Genomic DNA, 18479 nt, shown 5'->3' on the forward strand with positions numbered 1-18479 from the left:
CCAGGGTGGCCCAGCCACATTAAAACATAGCAAGTAAGAGATGTGGACTTAAGCTCCAAGTCTAAGGACTGCCCAGCACCCAGGGAAGCGTGAGGAGGGCAGCTCGGGGCCAGCTGGGAAGGTGCCTGTGTAGCCACCAGGGTTTTCATTCAAGAGTGCAGATACAGACATCCCGAGGGAAAAGTGTGCTGAGATAATTTCAGAAAGGGAACAAGCCCAAGAAGAGACTGGGTGCAAATCAACAATGGTTACACAGCTGGCCCCACAAAAAACTGCTGTGCGAAATGGCGTTCTCCTAGCTTCTAGGATCCAGTCAAGACCAGATGGGCCAGGGGTAGTTCACGAGCTCTCTGGGGGCAGAAAAGGTACCCCGTAGCCCTGCACTCAACGTGATCCAGCAGCATGCCAACTGCGGTCCCCGCTCTGCCACTCCCCACGGTGTGGCCCCAGAAACAAGGGCTGCGCCTTTCCAAGCTCATGTCTGCCCGACAGAGGTAGGTTCTTCCACTTCTCATGGCCCCCTGAACCCACAGCAATGCACTCTACAAAATGTGCTAACACGTCATCGTTGCAGATGTCAGACCCTGATCTCATAATCCTACACTGGCCAAGAGCAATCTTCACACCCCTGTCCAGCACCAGACAACACAGAACTGCTCTGACAGGAAGCGTCTTATTTCCCATGGAGTGAAACTCCAGTTAGGGTTTTGCAAATCTAGAAATAAAAATAAACATAACTCCTTTATTTTATGAATGATTAGTGATTTTGGTCATTATTAAATCACAGCCCAGCAATTTAATTACTTGCTAAATTCTTCAGTGTCAGCTTCAGAAACCACAAGAAGTTCTCCAACGGACTATCTTCTTAGAAACAGTTCCAACTCCCAAGTCTGACAGGTGTGCAGACGGGCCCACGCACATCCGACCCTGACATGACTCCTCAGAACTCTGCCAGCAGGCCTCGCCTGTCTCTGCCCCCCACCCTCGCCATCCACCCGCATCCCGCCCCATCACCCAGGAATATCGCTTCGGTGGACAGCCAGCCAGAGCAGGCAAAGCTGAGCCGCCACTGGCCAGCTCCAGCCCGCGGAACCATGGCCAGCCCGGCTGTCCCAGCGGCCCTCTCCTGTCTACAGAACTAACGAGGCTCCCCAGTCCTGCCTCTGCTCTCACTTTCACCATCGCCACCTCTTTGCTATCCACCCTCTGGATCACATTCGATATTTATATGTTAACATTTTATCCCACAATACTGGTAACTATGTATTGTCAATTATTCCTGTAATATACAACTATGTATGACTTTAATTATGTCAGTATCCACACACACACAGGCACTTTGGCCATCCAGCCAAATGTGGAAGACTCCTGAAAGCCCCCTGTAGGGGAGATTCATGCATGAGGCTGACGCTCTGCCACGGACGCCCAGGGACTGTGAGGAAGTTACCAGAAGTGACCAGCAGCCTTCCGCTCTCCCACACCCGTCCCCTCTCCTGTTAACGGCCAACACATATGTGTATGTAAACAACAGCAAAAATCACACCATATTTCCTAAGTGTGACTTCAAAAAGTTTATCATGTTCTTTTCAAGATTCCAAACATACTTTATCTAGATCAATAGATCTATTTAAGGATTTAACAACATCTCCCAATTTTTTTAATTTTCAAATAGGTTCTATAATTTAAAATGTCATTTCCAAGTATGAACATTTTTCTTGAATCCTGGAGAGAAGATGCTATTGAAAGCAGAGCGAGATGTCCAGATGCCAGTGCACTGCTGAGAACATGTCCCTAGCCCTGCTCCATCCGTACTGCTTCCGGGGTAGGGCTGAAATGGTTTCTCAGAGCTTCCTGAAATAAGGGACTCTGCACACTGTGTTTTGAGACAGTCCCCCAGGGAGCAGTTCATCCACTTCCACACCTCAAGCTGTCTTTGGAGGCATCTCTTCGAATTCCCCTACCGCCTCCAGCAATCACTTGGCCCACAGGCTCTCTTTCTGGTAACTTCCCCCCAGGTGTACTTCTGGCTCTATCCAGTGGAAGGAGATGTCTTCCCTAAGAGCAGGCTGCTGCTTGGACCATTTTGCACATTCACTTAGCACCACGTGCTTCAGAGCAGCAATGCCTGGTTACTGGGACGGCAACCTAACTAGCTGTTATATACACGTCACAGACGATCTAGTTATGGGACTTACTTAGGTAACTTAAATATTCGCAAACCTTACTTCAAGTGGTACTATCTTGAAGCTCTAACTAATTAAACTCCAAAGATCCTTAAAGGTCACGGTGAGTATGTTCTAGGATCTGAGGGGCTACAACACTGGTATCAGATGAGCCTTGATGGTGTGGCTCAGGGGGCAAGACTATGTGCTAGAGATGGAGAAGTCCGTTCAAAGTAAGAAGAGCCTTCCCAAAATTAATCGATCTCATCAGTGATAACTCTGCACGGTCTGGAGAGCAACTCGTCAAAGATGATGCAAGGAGGAAAAAATAAGTAAAAATAAAAAATAAAAAAGTATGGGCGACAGGGAGTAGAACCAAAAACCCCAGAGAGCCTGCTTACCCAAGATGGAAAAGCATCTATGTCCCATTTAAAATCTATTTAAGCAAGATTTTAATTTCTGGTATGGGCTTGGAGAACAAGGCTAGTAGTTCCTAGTCATGGAGTTGCATGATGTGACCCTGTCTGGGCCAGCAGAGAACGTGGTACACGAGCAGGACACAGCATGTTACAGACACGAATGAGTCCCGAGCATCACAGGCTGCAATTCCATGTGCTGCTGGGCACGTGGGCATGTGCGTGTCCCAGGAGGAACCAAGCAGCACACATTCAATCACATGTCCAGTGGACCGCGTGAAGACCTCATCTCTGACAAAGTCAGAGAAAACAGTGATTTATAAAGAAAGGGTCTGAGCGAGGAGAAGGAAGTGAGAATGCATCTGATGCGGTGGTGGCAGAAATCCGTCACTGCGGGAGGGTTTGGTCAGCGACCGCTATTACACTTATTCTCATTATTACACTTATTCTCCCACATATAATATGTGATCAGTAACAATAAACATTTTATTAAAACAGACAACTCACCGATCAGCCTCAGTATCGACGCTATAATAATGTCAGGAGTATATGCAATGTTCGCATGTCCTTTTCTGTATTTTATCCACTTATCCATTACAGGCCACAGCTCTTTACTAAAAAACAACAGAATATATATATACATACACATGCATATACATACACGAATGTGGAAAGCTTGCATGCTCACCGTCACTCAAAGATCAACAACTTCAAAATGGTCCATGAGAAACAGACAATTGATAAAGAAGGACTTTTCTTTTTAATTTACTTATTTTAAAGTAGGCTCCATGCCCAACGTGGAGCTCAAACTCACAACCGTGAGATCAGGAGTCGCAGGATCTACTAAGCCAGTCAGGCACCCCAGAACAAGGTCTTCTGAAGATGTAACCTTTTAGGTTAAAAAGAGACCAGACACAGGAAGCTCACACAGTCTCCAACCATTCAGATACTTGGGTCCACACTGACTAAAAAGAAGCTGCAAGTACCTATAGGCTTGGACCTTTATTCTGTTTCCACCCCTTCTACAAGGCTTTGAATAGGGACGCTAGACAATGTCCCCAAGTCACAGAACTGGAAGAGGTGGGAATCTGGATTTTCACTGGGGACATTACAGACGTGCATGTGGCACCTGAGTTCTAGAAGCCTCTGCCATGTCCTCGGAGGAGCGCGGAGCTCAGAGGCAACAATGAAACCACACCTTACAAACTGACTCTCTACTGACTGAAAACAGTGCCAGCTCCTCTTGCTTTCCCTTCCTTCCAAAGTCTATTTTCTTCTTATATAGTATTCATAGTATTAAAAAGTTAAATGCCAACACACAGAAAAAAAGGCAAATTAAAAGCACCTCAAATTAAGACATTTTCAGATAACATTACTCAACTAATTCTGGACCTTTCTTTCCCTGTACTTCTCTAGGCGCACAAGTATAAACCCAGTGAAGGGGAGCACAGCACTCGGGGCTCCGGGTGTGGCACTGGCTCAGGCACAGATCCCACTCTTCAACACTCTGTCCTCGCCCCCAGCAGGGGTGCCCACAACCACCTGTGGTGGACTTACTTGTCACGCTGCCTGCTGGGCTCCTCTGAGGCAGGAGACGAGGCCACAGGAGGCGCTCACATCTTCATACGGACAGCGCTAGACATGCCGCACCGTCACTCCCTTAGCCAGCAAAGCATGGGAGCTACTTCCATGTCAGTATGTTACACATCCACTTACAGCGATTCCTTTAATGTGGTAGTACCATAATTTAATTCCCTATCATTTGACATTTAGACATATAATCTGTCCCTAGTGTTAAGGAGGAACAGTTTTCCACAGAACACATTCAAGTACCTGCAGGATACGGACTATGAATCCTTTGCGAATCCTCTATAATGCCACAGACTCCTTTAAATCAGTCTTTCTCAATCAGGCTTCCAAGAAAATTAAGATCTATGGAACAATCACCTGAATGACGATTTTCTCCGCTCTCCCACCTCCTGTTCTTCCAGAGATAGTATATGGCTAGTGCCAGAATTCTCCATGCACAGAGAAGAGCAGATTCATTACATAAAACAGATGCCTGAGACTAAGCTCCCTCCAGAAAGCCAGGTGAGAAGAGCTGCTAACACGGCACTTTTCCTATGTCTGTTCACATGGGTTTCCCAAGTATCTGAATGTTAAGATCTGATCATGGCACGTTCCCCTACACCAGTCATGGAGGGCTGCCTTTCTGGGCACTGCTCTATGAGTTGGGGATGTTCCAGTGAACCCAAACCCCTCCTTCACAGGGGTCACCGCTCCTTGGGAGAGAGAAAGTAGTAACAGAATATAAGTAAGTTACAGCCACCACAAAAACAAAGCAAGGGGATGTAACAATAATACATGTCTTTTAACGAGAGTTTTACCAATTTTTAACCAAATCAAATGTTGCTTGTAAAATGTTTCAGCAACCTTCAAGAGCAAAACCAATTCAAACCACAATTCAAACCATGTGACAGCCTACCTTCCAATTCAAGAACCCAACTTTCAGTTAGCACAACAGCCTTGTACCTTATAATGTTATCATGTGTCCAAATCCACTTCTGATGGCAGCAGAGCAGGTCGATAGCAAATATATACTCCCAAGTGTTATCACTTAAGTCTTCCCCAAATTTTTCACTGGACTGAAACTCCGTTTTGGGACACAACTGTATGGTCAACAGCAGCTTAGAAACCATGAAACCCACATCCACAGGAGCATTCTAGCAAATGCAAAAGAAAAAAGAAAATTTAGAGTTTCAAATATAACACATCTTATATTAGTCATCTCATAAGTAAGAACGTAATAAGCATTAGGTGAATAATCATTTAATTTTAAAAAACATTTATTCAAAGTTGTATTTTAAAAGGAACTCTATTTATCGTAGTCCTATACTATTTGCCCTAAGATGATTATATAAGCACAGAGACTGCTAGGCCGGATAAGAAAACTCCAGGCAGGGGCACCTGGGTGGCTCAGTTGGTTACGCATGCCATCTCTTGGTTTTGGCTCTGGTCATGATCTCAAGGTCCTGCGGTCGAACCTGGGGGCTCCATGTTCCAGACTCTCCCTCTGGCCCTGCCCCAGGGAAGAGGCTTACTCACTTGTGCTTTCTAAAATAAATCAATAAAATATTAAAAAAAAAAAAGCCTCCAGGCAGAAAGCAGAATCTAATCAGGCAGGAAGGAGATAAGCAGCAATGCAGACAGAAATGCAGATTTATTTTACCTCAAATCAGGGAAGAAAAGTTGTAACTTTTTTAAACTTTGAAAAAGTTCTTCCAGTTCTATCATCCTCTGACCCTCAATATCAGTCTTTTTACAAAAATTCATAAACTCGAGTCAGCCAGCACCAGACTCCTCACCCGGCATCTTTCACACCTGTGCACATCTGATGCTATACGTCCCGGGAGCCCGAACAGTCGCTCCTGCAGCTGAATGTTATCCTTTATGTGAGGGACCAGTCTGCTTACGCACTCACCGCGGCACACAGCCACACTATCCAGCCCAGGTTACCCGTGAAATGCTATGAGCGTGCATATAACCTGTCTTTATGTGGACATTAATTTGACATCTCTTGGATAAATACCTAGCAATGGATTTGTAATTTTTTTCCTTTCTTATGCCTTTTTTTACTGGGTTCTGTTACTAAAAATAAACAGGGGGTGCCTGGGTGGCTCAGTCGGTTAAATGTCCGATTCTTAATCTCAGTTCAGGTCTTGATCTCAGGGTCATGAGTTCAAGCCCTGTGTTGGGCTCCACAATAGGCACGGAGTCTACATTAAAAAAAAATAATTCAATAAGTAAAAAACAAACTTGCAAAACATACTAGCAAAAGACTGGAATTACTGGGTTCTTCAGAAAACTAGCCAAAATTCAGTGGAATCTACACATGCTTTTTATACAGTAAACTATACATCAACATTTCCACCTCTTTTGTGACAACTGAAAACAACTGATTTATCAAGCGTTCCACCTCGAAAACCAAGTTTGGTCATTTTTATTTTGCTAAGAAAGCATCCTCAGCTTCCGGCCTGTCACTACAAAGCTGCAGGTGGTGGGCTTCTCAACCTCTCCCCCACATCTGGAGTCTGTTTTCTTTCTCATTTTTGAAATCCTCACTATTTTCTATTTTCTCTTTTTTCATTAATCTGATCTGGGAGCTCTATGTTTTGCTGCTATTTCTTAAAGGCAATGAGTTCTTTTCCTACGTGTTTGTCCTTCTCTGTTTCATTACTATCACCTTGAAACTCTATTCCTTTTTTCCTAGGTCCCTTCTAGGGTCGCAGATATTTGATTTCTAAGATGACAACCAGCCATTCTATTATCTGATATCAAAACATTAAACTACCTTAATGAGTATAAGTTTTATAACAACTAGAGCTCTTTGGTATGGAATGTTTTCCTTCTCAATGACTTTCACAACATTTGTCTTACTTTTGAGTTCCTGTTTATTCCCAGGTTGTCCAGGACCACGTATGCCAACTTTCAAGTAGTGTTTATGGAATCTCTGAATTACTTATAGAAGATTTCATGGAATTACTACCAAAGAATTTTGTCTATGGAATCTTTACTTTTTAGGAATTAAAGTTTTTATGTGGCCAAATTCATCACTGGTTTTATAAATGTGCCACAGACATGCAAAGAAATATATATTCTTTCCAGTTTACTTGTTGTATTACTGAATTCCACTGTTCTACTCATTTTTGTCTATCTGATCTGTTGAATTCTGTGAGAGAAAATCTCGAAGTCTTATAATGGTATTTTTATCTCAAGTATTACTCACTTTTTATACTTTTGATTTTATATTTTTATTTGATATGATACAGAACAAACACATTTGGTGAAAGTCTATTTTCTTTATAATGTCTTTGATCATCAAACTACCATGTCTGGTTTCACCCCGACCAGGCCACCAGGAGGCGCCGGTGCACGGCAGGAGGACCACGCAGGGGCTCCTGGGCGGCAGGAATCTGGGAGGACGCAGCATGACTGAGGCAGGCCAACGGCATGAGGTGGAAGGGCTCTTCTGACTAAGCTGCTGACCTGAGTCCGATGGTGTCTCCCAAGATGACACTCATTTCTCTAGACGAGTTGCTGGAAAGATGATTACAATCTTGCTTTTTAATGTTTCCTTAACTTCTGTTTACCAATATTCCTTTCCTCTATTTCTTACAAGAAAATAGAAGTCGGGGCACCTGGGTGGTTCAACCAGTTGGGTGTTGGGACTCTTGATTTCAGCTCAGGTTAGGATCTTCGGGTTGTGAGCTTGAGCCCGGCATCAGGCTCTCTGCTCAGCACGGAGTCGGCTTGGGACGCTCTCTCTCTCCCTCTCTCGTGTCCCTCCCGTGCTCTCGCTCTCTCTTTAAAAAAAGAGAAAAATTCTCTCTCCCCTTCCCTCTGCCCCCACTCATGCTCTTAAAAAAACAAAGAAAATAAAAAAGCCTAATGAATATTAATATCAAAAAGCACAAAAATGGGGGCGCCTGGGTGGCTCAGTGGCTTAAGCCACTGCCTTTGGCTCAGGTCATGATCGCAGGGTCCTGGGATCGAGCCCCACATCGGGCTCTCTGCTCTGCGGGGAGCCTGCTTCCTCCTCTCTCTCTCTCTGCCTGCCTCTCTGCCTACTTGTGATCTCTGTCTGTCAAATAAATAAATAAAATTTAAAAAAAAAAAAAAAAGCACAAAAATGGAAAGCAAAATGACATATAAAACTGCACTACACACATAAGCCAGGATAACTTCAAGAGGAAATTAATATACGGTCATTTAAAAACAAACCAAGGCTGGGACTCCGGGGTGGCTCAATTAAGTGTCCAACCCTTGATTTAGGCTCAGGTCATGATCTCAGTTTCATGAGTTCAAGCCCTGAATTAGGCTCTCTGCTCAGCACAGAATCTGCTTGGGATTTTCTCTCTCCCTCTCCCCTGTGCCCCTCCTGCACTCTCTCTCTCTTAAAAACAAACAAACAAACAAAAAAAACCCCAAAAAACAGAGAGATTCTCTCCCTCTGCCACTCCTCCCACGCACATGTGCACACTTTCTCTAAATAAATAAAAAATAAAAAACAAAGATCAACCTCTCACTGAATTCTACATTGCTTCTTAGAGTTTACCACTGTCAATTCAGCCTCCAGAGATTCTCACTAGCCCACAGCTGTAACATAAAAGAACACTAATCTAGATGGTATATTAGCACTCAGTTAGCAAAGAAAATCAAAAAAAGAGGAAAAGAACACGTAAGAACTAAGTATTTAAATAAAAATTCCATCAATCAAAAAGAAAAACACAATATTTAGATTTTAAAAAGTCAAGACAGGAACGAGTTGCAATGCCATTTTTCAGTTCTCCAAGTGCCCATCACAGAAGCCAACGCTATGCAGCTCCTATGAACCACCCCCTACATACACATTCCACATGATCATCAGTCATAAATTAGTGAATGAAAGAAAATTTTTGGAAATTACCAAAACGCCTACAGCTCCAATCCTTCCCAAAGTGCCTCATGCGCATTTCCTAAACTAAATGCATAAGCTTAGGCTAAAATGGTATTTTAAAGGATTCAATAGGAAGAGTCCTGTCCCTGAAATGCCTATGAACTAATTCAACAGGAAACACAAAACTGAGTAAGGACATTCATAGGAGATCTACAAGTAAGGTCTGACAATTGAGAAATAAAAACAAACCTTACCTTTTCCCAGTTGAGAAAGGCTCTCAAACAGTTCCGGACCTCTCCTTTAGCACGTTGCCTGGCAACCAACTGCATTGCCTTATTAATCACCGATTGGGAAATAAATATATCATGCCACATATTTGCAATGAACAAAGTCAGTTTCTCTGACTCTGGAAAATCTATGAGGAAAAAACAAAACAAAACAAAAAAACCTTTATGTCTAATCAAGTGAATAAATTACAAGCTAAGAACCAATTTTAATCATTTCACTTGTGCCTTGCAGGGTCTCCTACCACTGAAGGCGGGTGCCCGAGGAGGCCCTGCTTTGTGCAAATCTGCTTGTTTCTCCCCCAACCTTTTCCCTTTGGCAAACCTTCCTTAACTAGATCTGAAACAGAATACCTGGACAATATACAGCAATGTCTCATGAAAAGAGCCATCAAATCCAGACACGAAGCAAAGGCAAGCCTCTCTCTTCAGACTTCTGAAACCCCAGAACCTCCCCATTTGAGAAGTGTCATGTCAGGCTATTTCTTATGCACGGGGAAGACAGAACTCACCTGTGCAACACATGAAAGGCTTCGGATATGGAGATGTTTTTATACATCGCGGATGAAAAGCTTCTACTGTGCATGCTTCCCCACAGTTGGCTTTGTTTCCTCAACCTAACCCACACGCCGCTCACACACAACGAAACACACTCTTAAGCACCGTCTGATGGGTTCTGATGAGTGAACATGTACGTATAACCCCCACCACAGCCAACACAAAGAACATTTCCACCCTCCCAAACCCCATGGCCTGCACCCTTCCGGTGCCTCCCTTCGTCCCCGACACAGACGGCCCCGACCCGCTCCCCGACACTGCAGGTTAGCTCTTCCCTCCGCTGTCCGTCGGCGCGCTCGGCCAGCGCGACTCTTTTCTGCCCGGCTCCCTGACTCAGCAGAATGCTTCCGCGACCCACTGTGCTGCCACCACCTCAGCAGCCCCTCACTTTGTGTGGCCAAGCCGTACTGAGCTGCTTGACAGCACACACCCGTCCTTCCTGCAGCTACCAGACGTCCGCGTCCGGCTCCGGGAGCACCAGTCTAGGGGAGGTGTGGCTCCACGTCGGCTAGATAAGGACCTGCGAGTGGGATTTCTGGGTCATCCGACCAATGAAGATTTTGATCTTGTGAGAAACCGTCCGGGTTTTGCAACTTGGTTGAACCAGTCGACACAGATTTTTACCGTTTGGCAGGAAGCCACATCTTGCGTTTCCAGAGCAAGTAAGTCAAAGCAGACGCTCACAGTCTATTCTGACCTGCTGTTTCGGAGACGGAAAATCCTCCCACCCCAGGACCCCTCTCCACATGCGGCGCCATCTGACCGCCATCTTCTCCCTCGTTTTTTAGTTTTGTTTTTTTTTTTAAGATTTTATTTATTTATTAGAGAGACACAGCCAGAGAGGGAACACAGCAGTGGGAGAGGGAGAGGGAGAGGGAGAAGCAGGCTTCCCACTGAGCAGGGAGCCCGATGCGGGGCTTGATCCCAGGACCCTGGGGTCATGACCTGAGCCCAAGGCAGACGTTAACCGACTGCAGCCCTCAGGCGCCCCCTCCCTCACATTTCTTAGAGGCACTCGCTGGTGTCTTCACACCTCCAGTTCGGAAGCTGCTCTGACAAGGAGAGCTTCTGTGACCCCTCAGTCTCACAAATCCCCCTCCACGGCACAGCCCCTCAAGCAACAGATCCTCAATGGCTGCGTACAATGCATCCTTGAGGGGTAGGGGGACGTAGGGACAAGACAGAATCCCGGCCCTGACAGAGCACACAATGTGGTAAGCGGAGACAGCAAACAGAAGCGTTCGGGATACAAGGCCGGGGGGTAAGCACCGTGAAGAAAAAGCCAGGAGCCTGCAGGAGGAAGGCCATGGGAGTCCCGACAACAGGGGGGGTCGCTTCTGAGGGAGAGACCTGCTCCCCATGAGCCTGACAGAAAGGGGGCTGGCGGTGTTTGACAAGAACAGAACCTCGCGGGGGCCCAGCAGAGTCCACGCCGCTCGCCTCGCTAGTACCCGCCACTGCGGGAGCCCCACGCGCGCCGGGGCCACGTGACCAGCAAACACGGGCCTCACCACTCGGGCGGGTCTGCGTCTGGTGCCAGTCACCGTCCGCGCCCTGACACCTAGCGAGCACACCGGGAACTACTGCGGACCCACCAGCGACTGCAAGAGGAAACCAAGAAAGGCAGAGGGCCGCAGCCGGCAGCCTCGCTCACAGATGTACACACGCCGCGCACCTTCCATCCCCGGCTTCACAAGCCCTGTGAACGCCCTAAGAAGGATGAAAAAGCCTGTCGAGCTCGGACTTTCTGACAGGAAACTGAGCTGCGTTTGTTTATCGTTACTCTGTTTACAAATGTGCCCACTGAGCACGTCCTATTACAGAGGCGGACTCCTGACCCGCCCCGGGAGTGGGGAGGAAGGCAGGGAACGAACGGAAAAGCGGCTCCAGAGAGCCCGCCTTCCCGCCCTCTGCCCCCTTCCTGCTCCGGGCTCGCCGCGCCGCTGGAGAGTTCGGCCTTCCCCAGCTTCCGATGCAGCACGGGGGTCTGTCCCTGACTTTACAGTCATGCCCTTACCTCGTGTTGCCAGCATCTGACTCTTCAGTAACTACACCAGGAGACAAACACGCAGCGATGAGAGACCCTGAATTATGTGCCAGTGCACATGTGTGTGTTGAGAGAAGCACGTGTATGTCACGTCAACTCTCCCACTGAAAACCAGGCAGGGCTGGGACAGCTCAGGCTCTTCATGGCCTCTGATAAACGCCCAAACATTAACACTATTTTGAAAGATACACCGCAAACACTTAGCTGCAAACACAGATCCAAGCCTAACAATGAGGTAAAAAGGCAGAAGTGGGCTTCCAAAACAGAATTGTCACTACCTAAACGTACCTTCCTTAAGTAGGCTGTAGCAAAACAAACGAGCTCTTTCCAAGTCCCCAAGTTGTCGACAGATGCCCACATACACTCTGCAGAGGGCGTGAATGTAATTGCGCTCCATGGAGATCTTCTGAATTTTCAGTTCTGAGAGGATAGAGTGCAGCAAGCACTCTGCTAAATGCTGGGTTTGAGAAAAAGAAGAAAAAAGAGAAGGTAATGTACACGTGAATTGCTTCTGTCTACTAAATAGCTCAAGTTACAAAACTGAAATAGGGCCATAAATCTCGCACTCGATCAGCCAGCAGAAAAGAGCGGTCACTGTGGCAAACCACCTGCTTTTACTCAGCCCAGTGACCCACCTCCCGTCCCCCCGCCGGTGTGGGGGGCAAGAGGTCCAAACCTGCAGGCTGCCTGCAGGGGCCAGGGGCCCTGGCCGAGCACATTCGTCTGCCTGCGGCCGCGCCAAACAAATATTCTTCCTTGTTTGGGCTAAAATAATTTAGTGTGTGTGCACTGCACTCGCTCTACATTCTTTTCCCATTCCTGTTTTCTGAATTCTGATGTGCCCTACACATTTATCCTGTTTAGGTCTTAAAAATACTGGGCAACCATTTTCCTACATAAGAAGAAGGGCATTAAATAATTTGATCCATTTGTTCACTTGAAAATAAAATTATCTTTTCAAAGTGACATGTATTACTTTCTCTACTTTCTGAAAGTAAGCAATCAACAGAAGACACATCCGTACTGTTCCCACCATGGCTCTCAGGGTGTGCAGAAACCAACACGGCGCCATCCAGGAGACACTGGAAAGAATCCACACAAGGTGTCGACATGGAAACTGGGAAAATTCGACCCTAGAGAAGTCCTAAAACACCAGTTGTGTGAATCTGCACAGTATTCCCACTTTAACTGTCCCTATCTTGAAACCAAGATCGGTTCCTGTTTCATAGGTGACAGATACTAAAAAGGAGGCACAGGGGAACCCCTTGCTCTCTTTCTGGAAGGTGCTCAGACTCAAATGTGTGCGTACTGTTCACAGAAAAGAGAGGCTCCATTACAGGAAAATAATTTGATATTTTGGAGCAAATCATTTTGAGCTTTTAATCATGCCAGAATTGATGGGAAATATGCAACTATAGTCCTGACAATCACTTTTATTTCTTTAAAATTTTAAGGTATTTGATGAATACAAATGATCAGATCCCCAGTGTCTTTTTCCATCTCAAGTACACAAAATGCTGACTAGAAACAAAGTGTAGGTCACAATGTTTATATGGATATCTGTCTATCTCTGAAATCAAGTTTCTGTTCAGGGTCATCTACCACTTTGCTGAGAGCAGAGAGCCTGTCTCTGAGGACATGCAATTCCTAGCGCTCCTACAGAAGAGCAACCACGTACCTTTTTGGTTGTGCTAAATTCATGAACAACTTCCTTCTCTTGATCTCTCATGACAGGCTTTTTGGAGATATTTCCTACATACACGTGACTTCGAATGACAGGTAAGAGATCAAAAGACGACTCTGCGATCTTCTTCAGCGCATCGGCTATGGCTTTGTCATGGGACTCTACAGTTTCTTTTGGGTTTGGAGGCAACTGTGAAACGGCACTGATGGTCAGAGGAGAACTTTCTTCCTCTGCCGCCACAGCTTCAGCTTGAGGGAGGCTCCTCCGGAGGGCCTTGCTGACTCCTTCTGTAGTGGCGCCCCCAGTTTCTGGTTCTGGGGACCCGCTGTCCAGCCGCAGTCTTTTGGCACTCCTCAGTGTAGATGCAGACAATGTCCTTTTCCCCCCTGCATCCTGGCGAGTCCCCCCGTCTCTGGACTTCTCCTGACTACAGTCACTCCCTGAGCTGCCCCCTGTCTTAACAAAGGCGGTGGATGTTGAGGTGATTGCCTTGAAGCCTGTGATAGCACTGACAGGCCCCGCTAAGCTCTTCCGGTCTGCAGGAGGACCGCGAGTGAGCTGAATGTTCCCTTTGAGAATGTTGAGGGTACGGGCCCTGGCAGACAGTTCTGGGTACATGGTGTCGAGGATTTTAACGGAATTCTCTTGGGGTCCAGCCACAGCTGTGTGGGCTGATGCCAGAGGCGGGAGGCGGCCAGGCACAGGGAGGGCATGCTTTGGGGTGGCAGCACAAAATTGCAAGGGTGAGGACAATATCCTCTCGCCGGCCGGTGCAGCAGATGGGGACGGAGATGTGCATGGGGGAGAGAGGCCTCCCGGCCCTTCCGGCAAAGGAGACATCACAGGAGGCACAGGGAGTTCACACAAGGGAGAAATCTGGCCAAGAGGAGAGGTAGGTGAGGAGGGAGAAGAAGTTGCCAGCAGCGGAGAAACCGGCTGCGAAGTCCTTGGAGGTGTAGCGACCAGAGGAGCAAGCAAGGGCGGCAGAGGGGGCCCCACCTCCCGCCGGATTTTACTCAGCGTGTCAGAACCATCTGTAGGGGTTGATGTGTCAGCATTGGCTAGGATGGTCTGAGTTTGAGTTCTCTGAGTTTTTGTGTTCTCTCTTTCCCCTGAAAATGACTGAGAACCTTCATTCTGATTAGTGTCAACTCGGCTTGATGCCAAAGCCTTTGCCGACTTGTTCGATTGATCTTTGTTTGAAATCTTTGATCGATTCTTATTTTTGCTGAACGGCTCTAGTTTCGAGTTAAAGTACGTGTGATCAGATGCAATGGTCTGAGACTCAAAGTTCTGATCATAGATCTCAGAACTAATCCTTACGCTAGGTTTGACAGGCCTGTTACGCAGACGGCTTTTATCAAAGTTGGTGCTCTGGCTACTGCTGGAAATTTCCTCTTGCGCACAGGATAGGTTGCTGCCGCACTGGGGCTCTGGAAACGGAGGGTCAGGGTGACCGGTCTCTGGAGACTTCTCCATGGAAGTAAGGGAAATGAAGCCAGCTCCCAGGCCTCCTCCATCTGGGGAAACAGGGGTGTCTTCAGGAGTGTCACACAGTATGACCTGGTCCACATCTGGCATGAGAGCTACCCCATTTATGATGGTCCAGTGGTCCCCCTTTTCAATGACGAGATTTTGATCCTTATTGATGAGCACGTTTATGACTTCGGAGGTCACTGTGGATATCTGGCACTGAAACGTTGTCTCTGCTCCCTCCTCAGCACTGCCTTCTATGGTCTGCCCCGCCACGGAGTCCGAGCGCTGGGGGGAGGGCCCTGCCCCACCGCCGATCGGGCTGCTCACACTGGGAACACCCTCAGGACTGCCAGGAGTGATGTCGTGACTCGACGAGCCGCTAGCAGAAGGGCCCTTGCCAGTCATGCTGGCTACTGGAGGGGAGGAACCTGAAGGGTGTGGCGGGAAGCCACTCGCCCCCTGAGGGGGGACGTGCTCTCTGCCAGGCTCACCGGTCACGCCACCGTGCGTATTTGAGAGCACTAAGGCAGCAGCGTCTTTTCCAGGAGAGCTCTCGCAGCCGGCCTGAAGCTCCCGTCCAAACCTGGTGAGCACCTCGGACAGCGCTTCCAAGGAGCGCCGAGTGAGCCGCCCTGTGCTCCTCAGAGCACCGTCCTCGTCCTCCGATTCAATCCACTCTTCGGAGGTTTCCAGGGTTTCTTCCTCACAGAGCTGCTTTCTGTACTTTCCTCCTGAGAGGTCACCTGGCTTTGAGTCTTTGTTCATTTCTTTACGCAGGGTTCCTTTGCTAGAACATTCTGAAACAGAGTCCCCTGAACTGTAATCTCTTAACTGACAACTTTCAAGAAACATCACGACCTCTGACGTAGAGAGCCCGTCGATCTCCGAAAGAGTACTGATGTTGAAGTCCTGCAGCGCGGAGGTCAGACGGCCCACCTCGACGGAAGGCCGGGTCTCGGCTGCGCCAGCACCTGGGGCTCCTAAACCTCTTCTGGAGGCACAGGCAGCCCCCTGCAGTCTGTCCCCCAGCGCGGCTTCGGGCTCACTCTCCCACTCGCTGCCGCTCGGCGCCTCACTCTCCTCCACCTCCGTGTCACCACCTCCTCCCTCCCGAATGCCCGAGTAACAACACAGAGGCCCAGCGAGAGCACTCGCGGGGACAGCCCGCGTCTCTTCATCTTTTCGGAGAATCGCCGACGGGAGAGCCGTCCCTGTGGTGCCTGCACCTTCAGGAGAAGCCCCGCCAGGAGTCTGAGACGGCAGCTCTGGGGACTCCTGCAGGCTCGGGCGGACACGGGGAGAGCCCTCCGGGATGGCCAGAGCCTCGCTGCCAGACCTGCCCGTGCCCCCATAGGGCACTCTGTCAACAGCGAAACTTCTCGACACTGGCCCTTCTGGAGCGGGACGGAGTCGGTCCCCATCCAGCCCAGGGGAGTCCAGACTCGCGGCATGAAGGAGCAGACTTTGCTTTGGCACTGCCTCCTGGGCTGAGGCTTCGGTTGTGACGCCTTGGTTTGGGACAGGGATGTTTTTAGGAGAGAAAGACGGTTTGCTATTTGTGGAACTAGGAGAACTTCCGACTGGTGAAGAACCACTTGGAAAACTGAAACTTAATTTTCTCCACGAGGCAGAAACTTGTGGCGAGGTCCCTTCCTTAGCAGCCGCTCCCTGGGCAGCCCACGCCGTGTCCTCTCTTTCTCCGCCACATCTGGCTACCGAGGACGTGGCAAGAGCCCCAGGACCGGCGTGTGCTGCCGCGAACGGAGGCTCGGTCCTCTGCTGCCTCCAGGGCGCCGGTCTAGCGCTCTGCACTCTGTCGGGCCGGGCCTGCTTAGTGATCACGGACACTTGGTTAGGCAACAGTGACGTAGCAACCCTGAGCCCCAGGGGGTTATTTTCTGAGGCAAGTTCAGGCTTCGATGTGGACCGTCTACTTTCTAAGGAGGATGCGGCCTGTTGTACCTGGTGGTTAGTCTTCTGTTCGGGCTCCGACTTGGCCCTCAGCCTTTCTTCCCCACCTCTCCGCAACACATCACTATGGTGCCACGAAGGGCTTTTCAAAACAAACCCACCCTTGGTCAAGCTACGCTGAGACGCTAGCAATGGTGTAGAATCCGCCCTAGTCCCGGGGAGCTCAGCGCTAGGACCCTGGCTTCTGCACTGTGCCTCTTTCATAGCTTGTATAAATACTGACTGTGCAAGTGAACAGACTTTGGGAATGCCTTTCAAAACGTCTCTGGACTTGACCTCCCTGTCGCTCTCATTATTAAAATGTGATGCTCCCAACTCAGGGCTCAAAGCACACAAGCTCTTCTCCAGATGGTTCTCTCCGGCAGGACACTCTGGGGGCGCAGGCTGCAGATCTAGCACATTCAAGGTTTCAGCTTGTAGCTTCTTTTCTGAGTGGTGCAGTTCCATCGCGGTAACTTTAGCAGGAATGTGTGGGTCATGAGCGTACTTTAATCCAGAGGAAGATGGGGAGTCACTGCAGACAGACGATGCTCCCGAGGTAGAAGAGGAAGAAAGGCTGGCATCACCACGGAGCCCTGGGGCACCCGCTGCGTCACCTGCATCGTCCTCTGGCTCAGGCGATGCTCCTAAAATGAAGCCTTGAACATCTCGCTTCTTTCCCAATATGCTACACATTCCCTGCAAGTGGTCAGAGATTGACAGACGATCTGATTCAAGAGGGATTTCATTAGTTAATGTCCACTTAGTAAACTGTGATTTGGGGGATCCTATCATTTTGGATAGTAGGGTTTTTCCTTCAGATTCCATGAGTTCACTGAATGGCCTCTTGCCGAGGGGAGAGGAACCTACGTCAGACTTCCGGAGGGCCACTCCATTGCCCTGTGCCTGGCTGCCAGACGACATCTCAGCACACACATTTCTGATGGGCTCATGAAGTGTGTTCTCGGTCTGCACCGACTTATCCGCCTCCCTGACTGCTCTCTGTCCTTGTGCCTCATCCGAAACGGCTCTTCTCCCGTCCCTCGCGGACTCACGTGACACCATCCAGTGTTTCTCGCGAGCTCCGGGGTACGCAGCTGAAGGCTCTCTCAGCGTCGCTGTGAACGTCCCAAACCCAACAGCTGTCACTTCATTTACTTCCAATGTAGTCAGAGCCTGGGTGGCTTCATGTGATTTGAGCTTTTCCTCCCAGGTACCAACACTTCCTTTACTTTTTCTGGATGAACCAAAGTACTGTGATTCAGATGTCTCATCTTCTGAAACAGACTCAGCAGAATTTCTATGTTGAGACAATTCATTATCACTGGAATCTGTATACTCTCCGAAGTACGTTTCCTTAAAAACGAATGAGTTATTCTTATTAGTTAAATGTTAACTAAAACGACTAAACATACCCAACAATTAAATGCCTTAAAAAGCGATTCTTAAGAAATACTAATTGGACC

General features: G+C 48.3%; 1 protein-coding gene across 2 annotated transcripts in view; it reads right to left on the reverse strand.

Moving 5' to 3' along the window:
• Positions 1–18479, reverse strand: part of ICE1 (interactor of little elongation complex ELL subunit 1) — a 56589-nt gene that overhangs the window by 4520 nt on the left and 33590 nt on the right. Inside the window, exons 13-17 of one of the 2 annotated variants that reach the window (XM_082724553.1) lie at positions 13582–18369; positions 12192–12360; positions 9269–9429; positions 5111–5301; positions 3086–3192 (exon numbers count right to left, since the gene is read on the reverse strand). In XM_082724553.1, coding sequence (XP_082580679.1) covers positions 3086–3192; positions 5111–5301; positions 9269–9429; positions 12192–12360; positions 13582–18369 — 5416 coding nt within the window. The remainder of the gene's footprint in view (positions 1–3085; positions 3193–5110; positions 5302–9268; positions 9430–12191; positions 12361–13581; positions 18370–18479) is intronic. The other variant, XM_082724554.1, reaches the window with a different exon arrangement.

Source organism: Mustela nivalis, assembly GCF_964662115.1.
Source record: "Mustela nivalis genome assembly, chromosome: 3".
Taxonomy (NCBI): Eukaryota; Metazoa; Chordata; class Mammalia; order Carnivora; family Mustelidae; genus Mustela; species Mustela nivalis.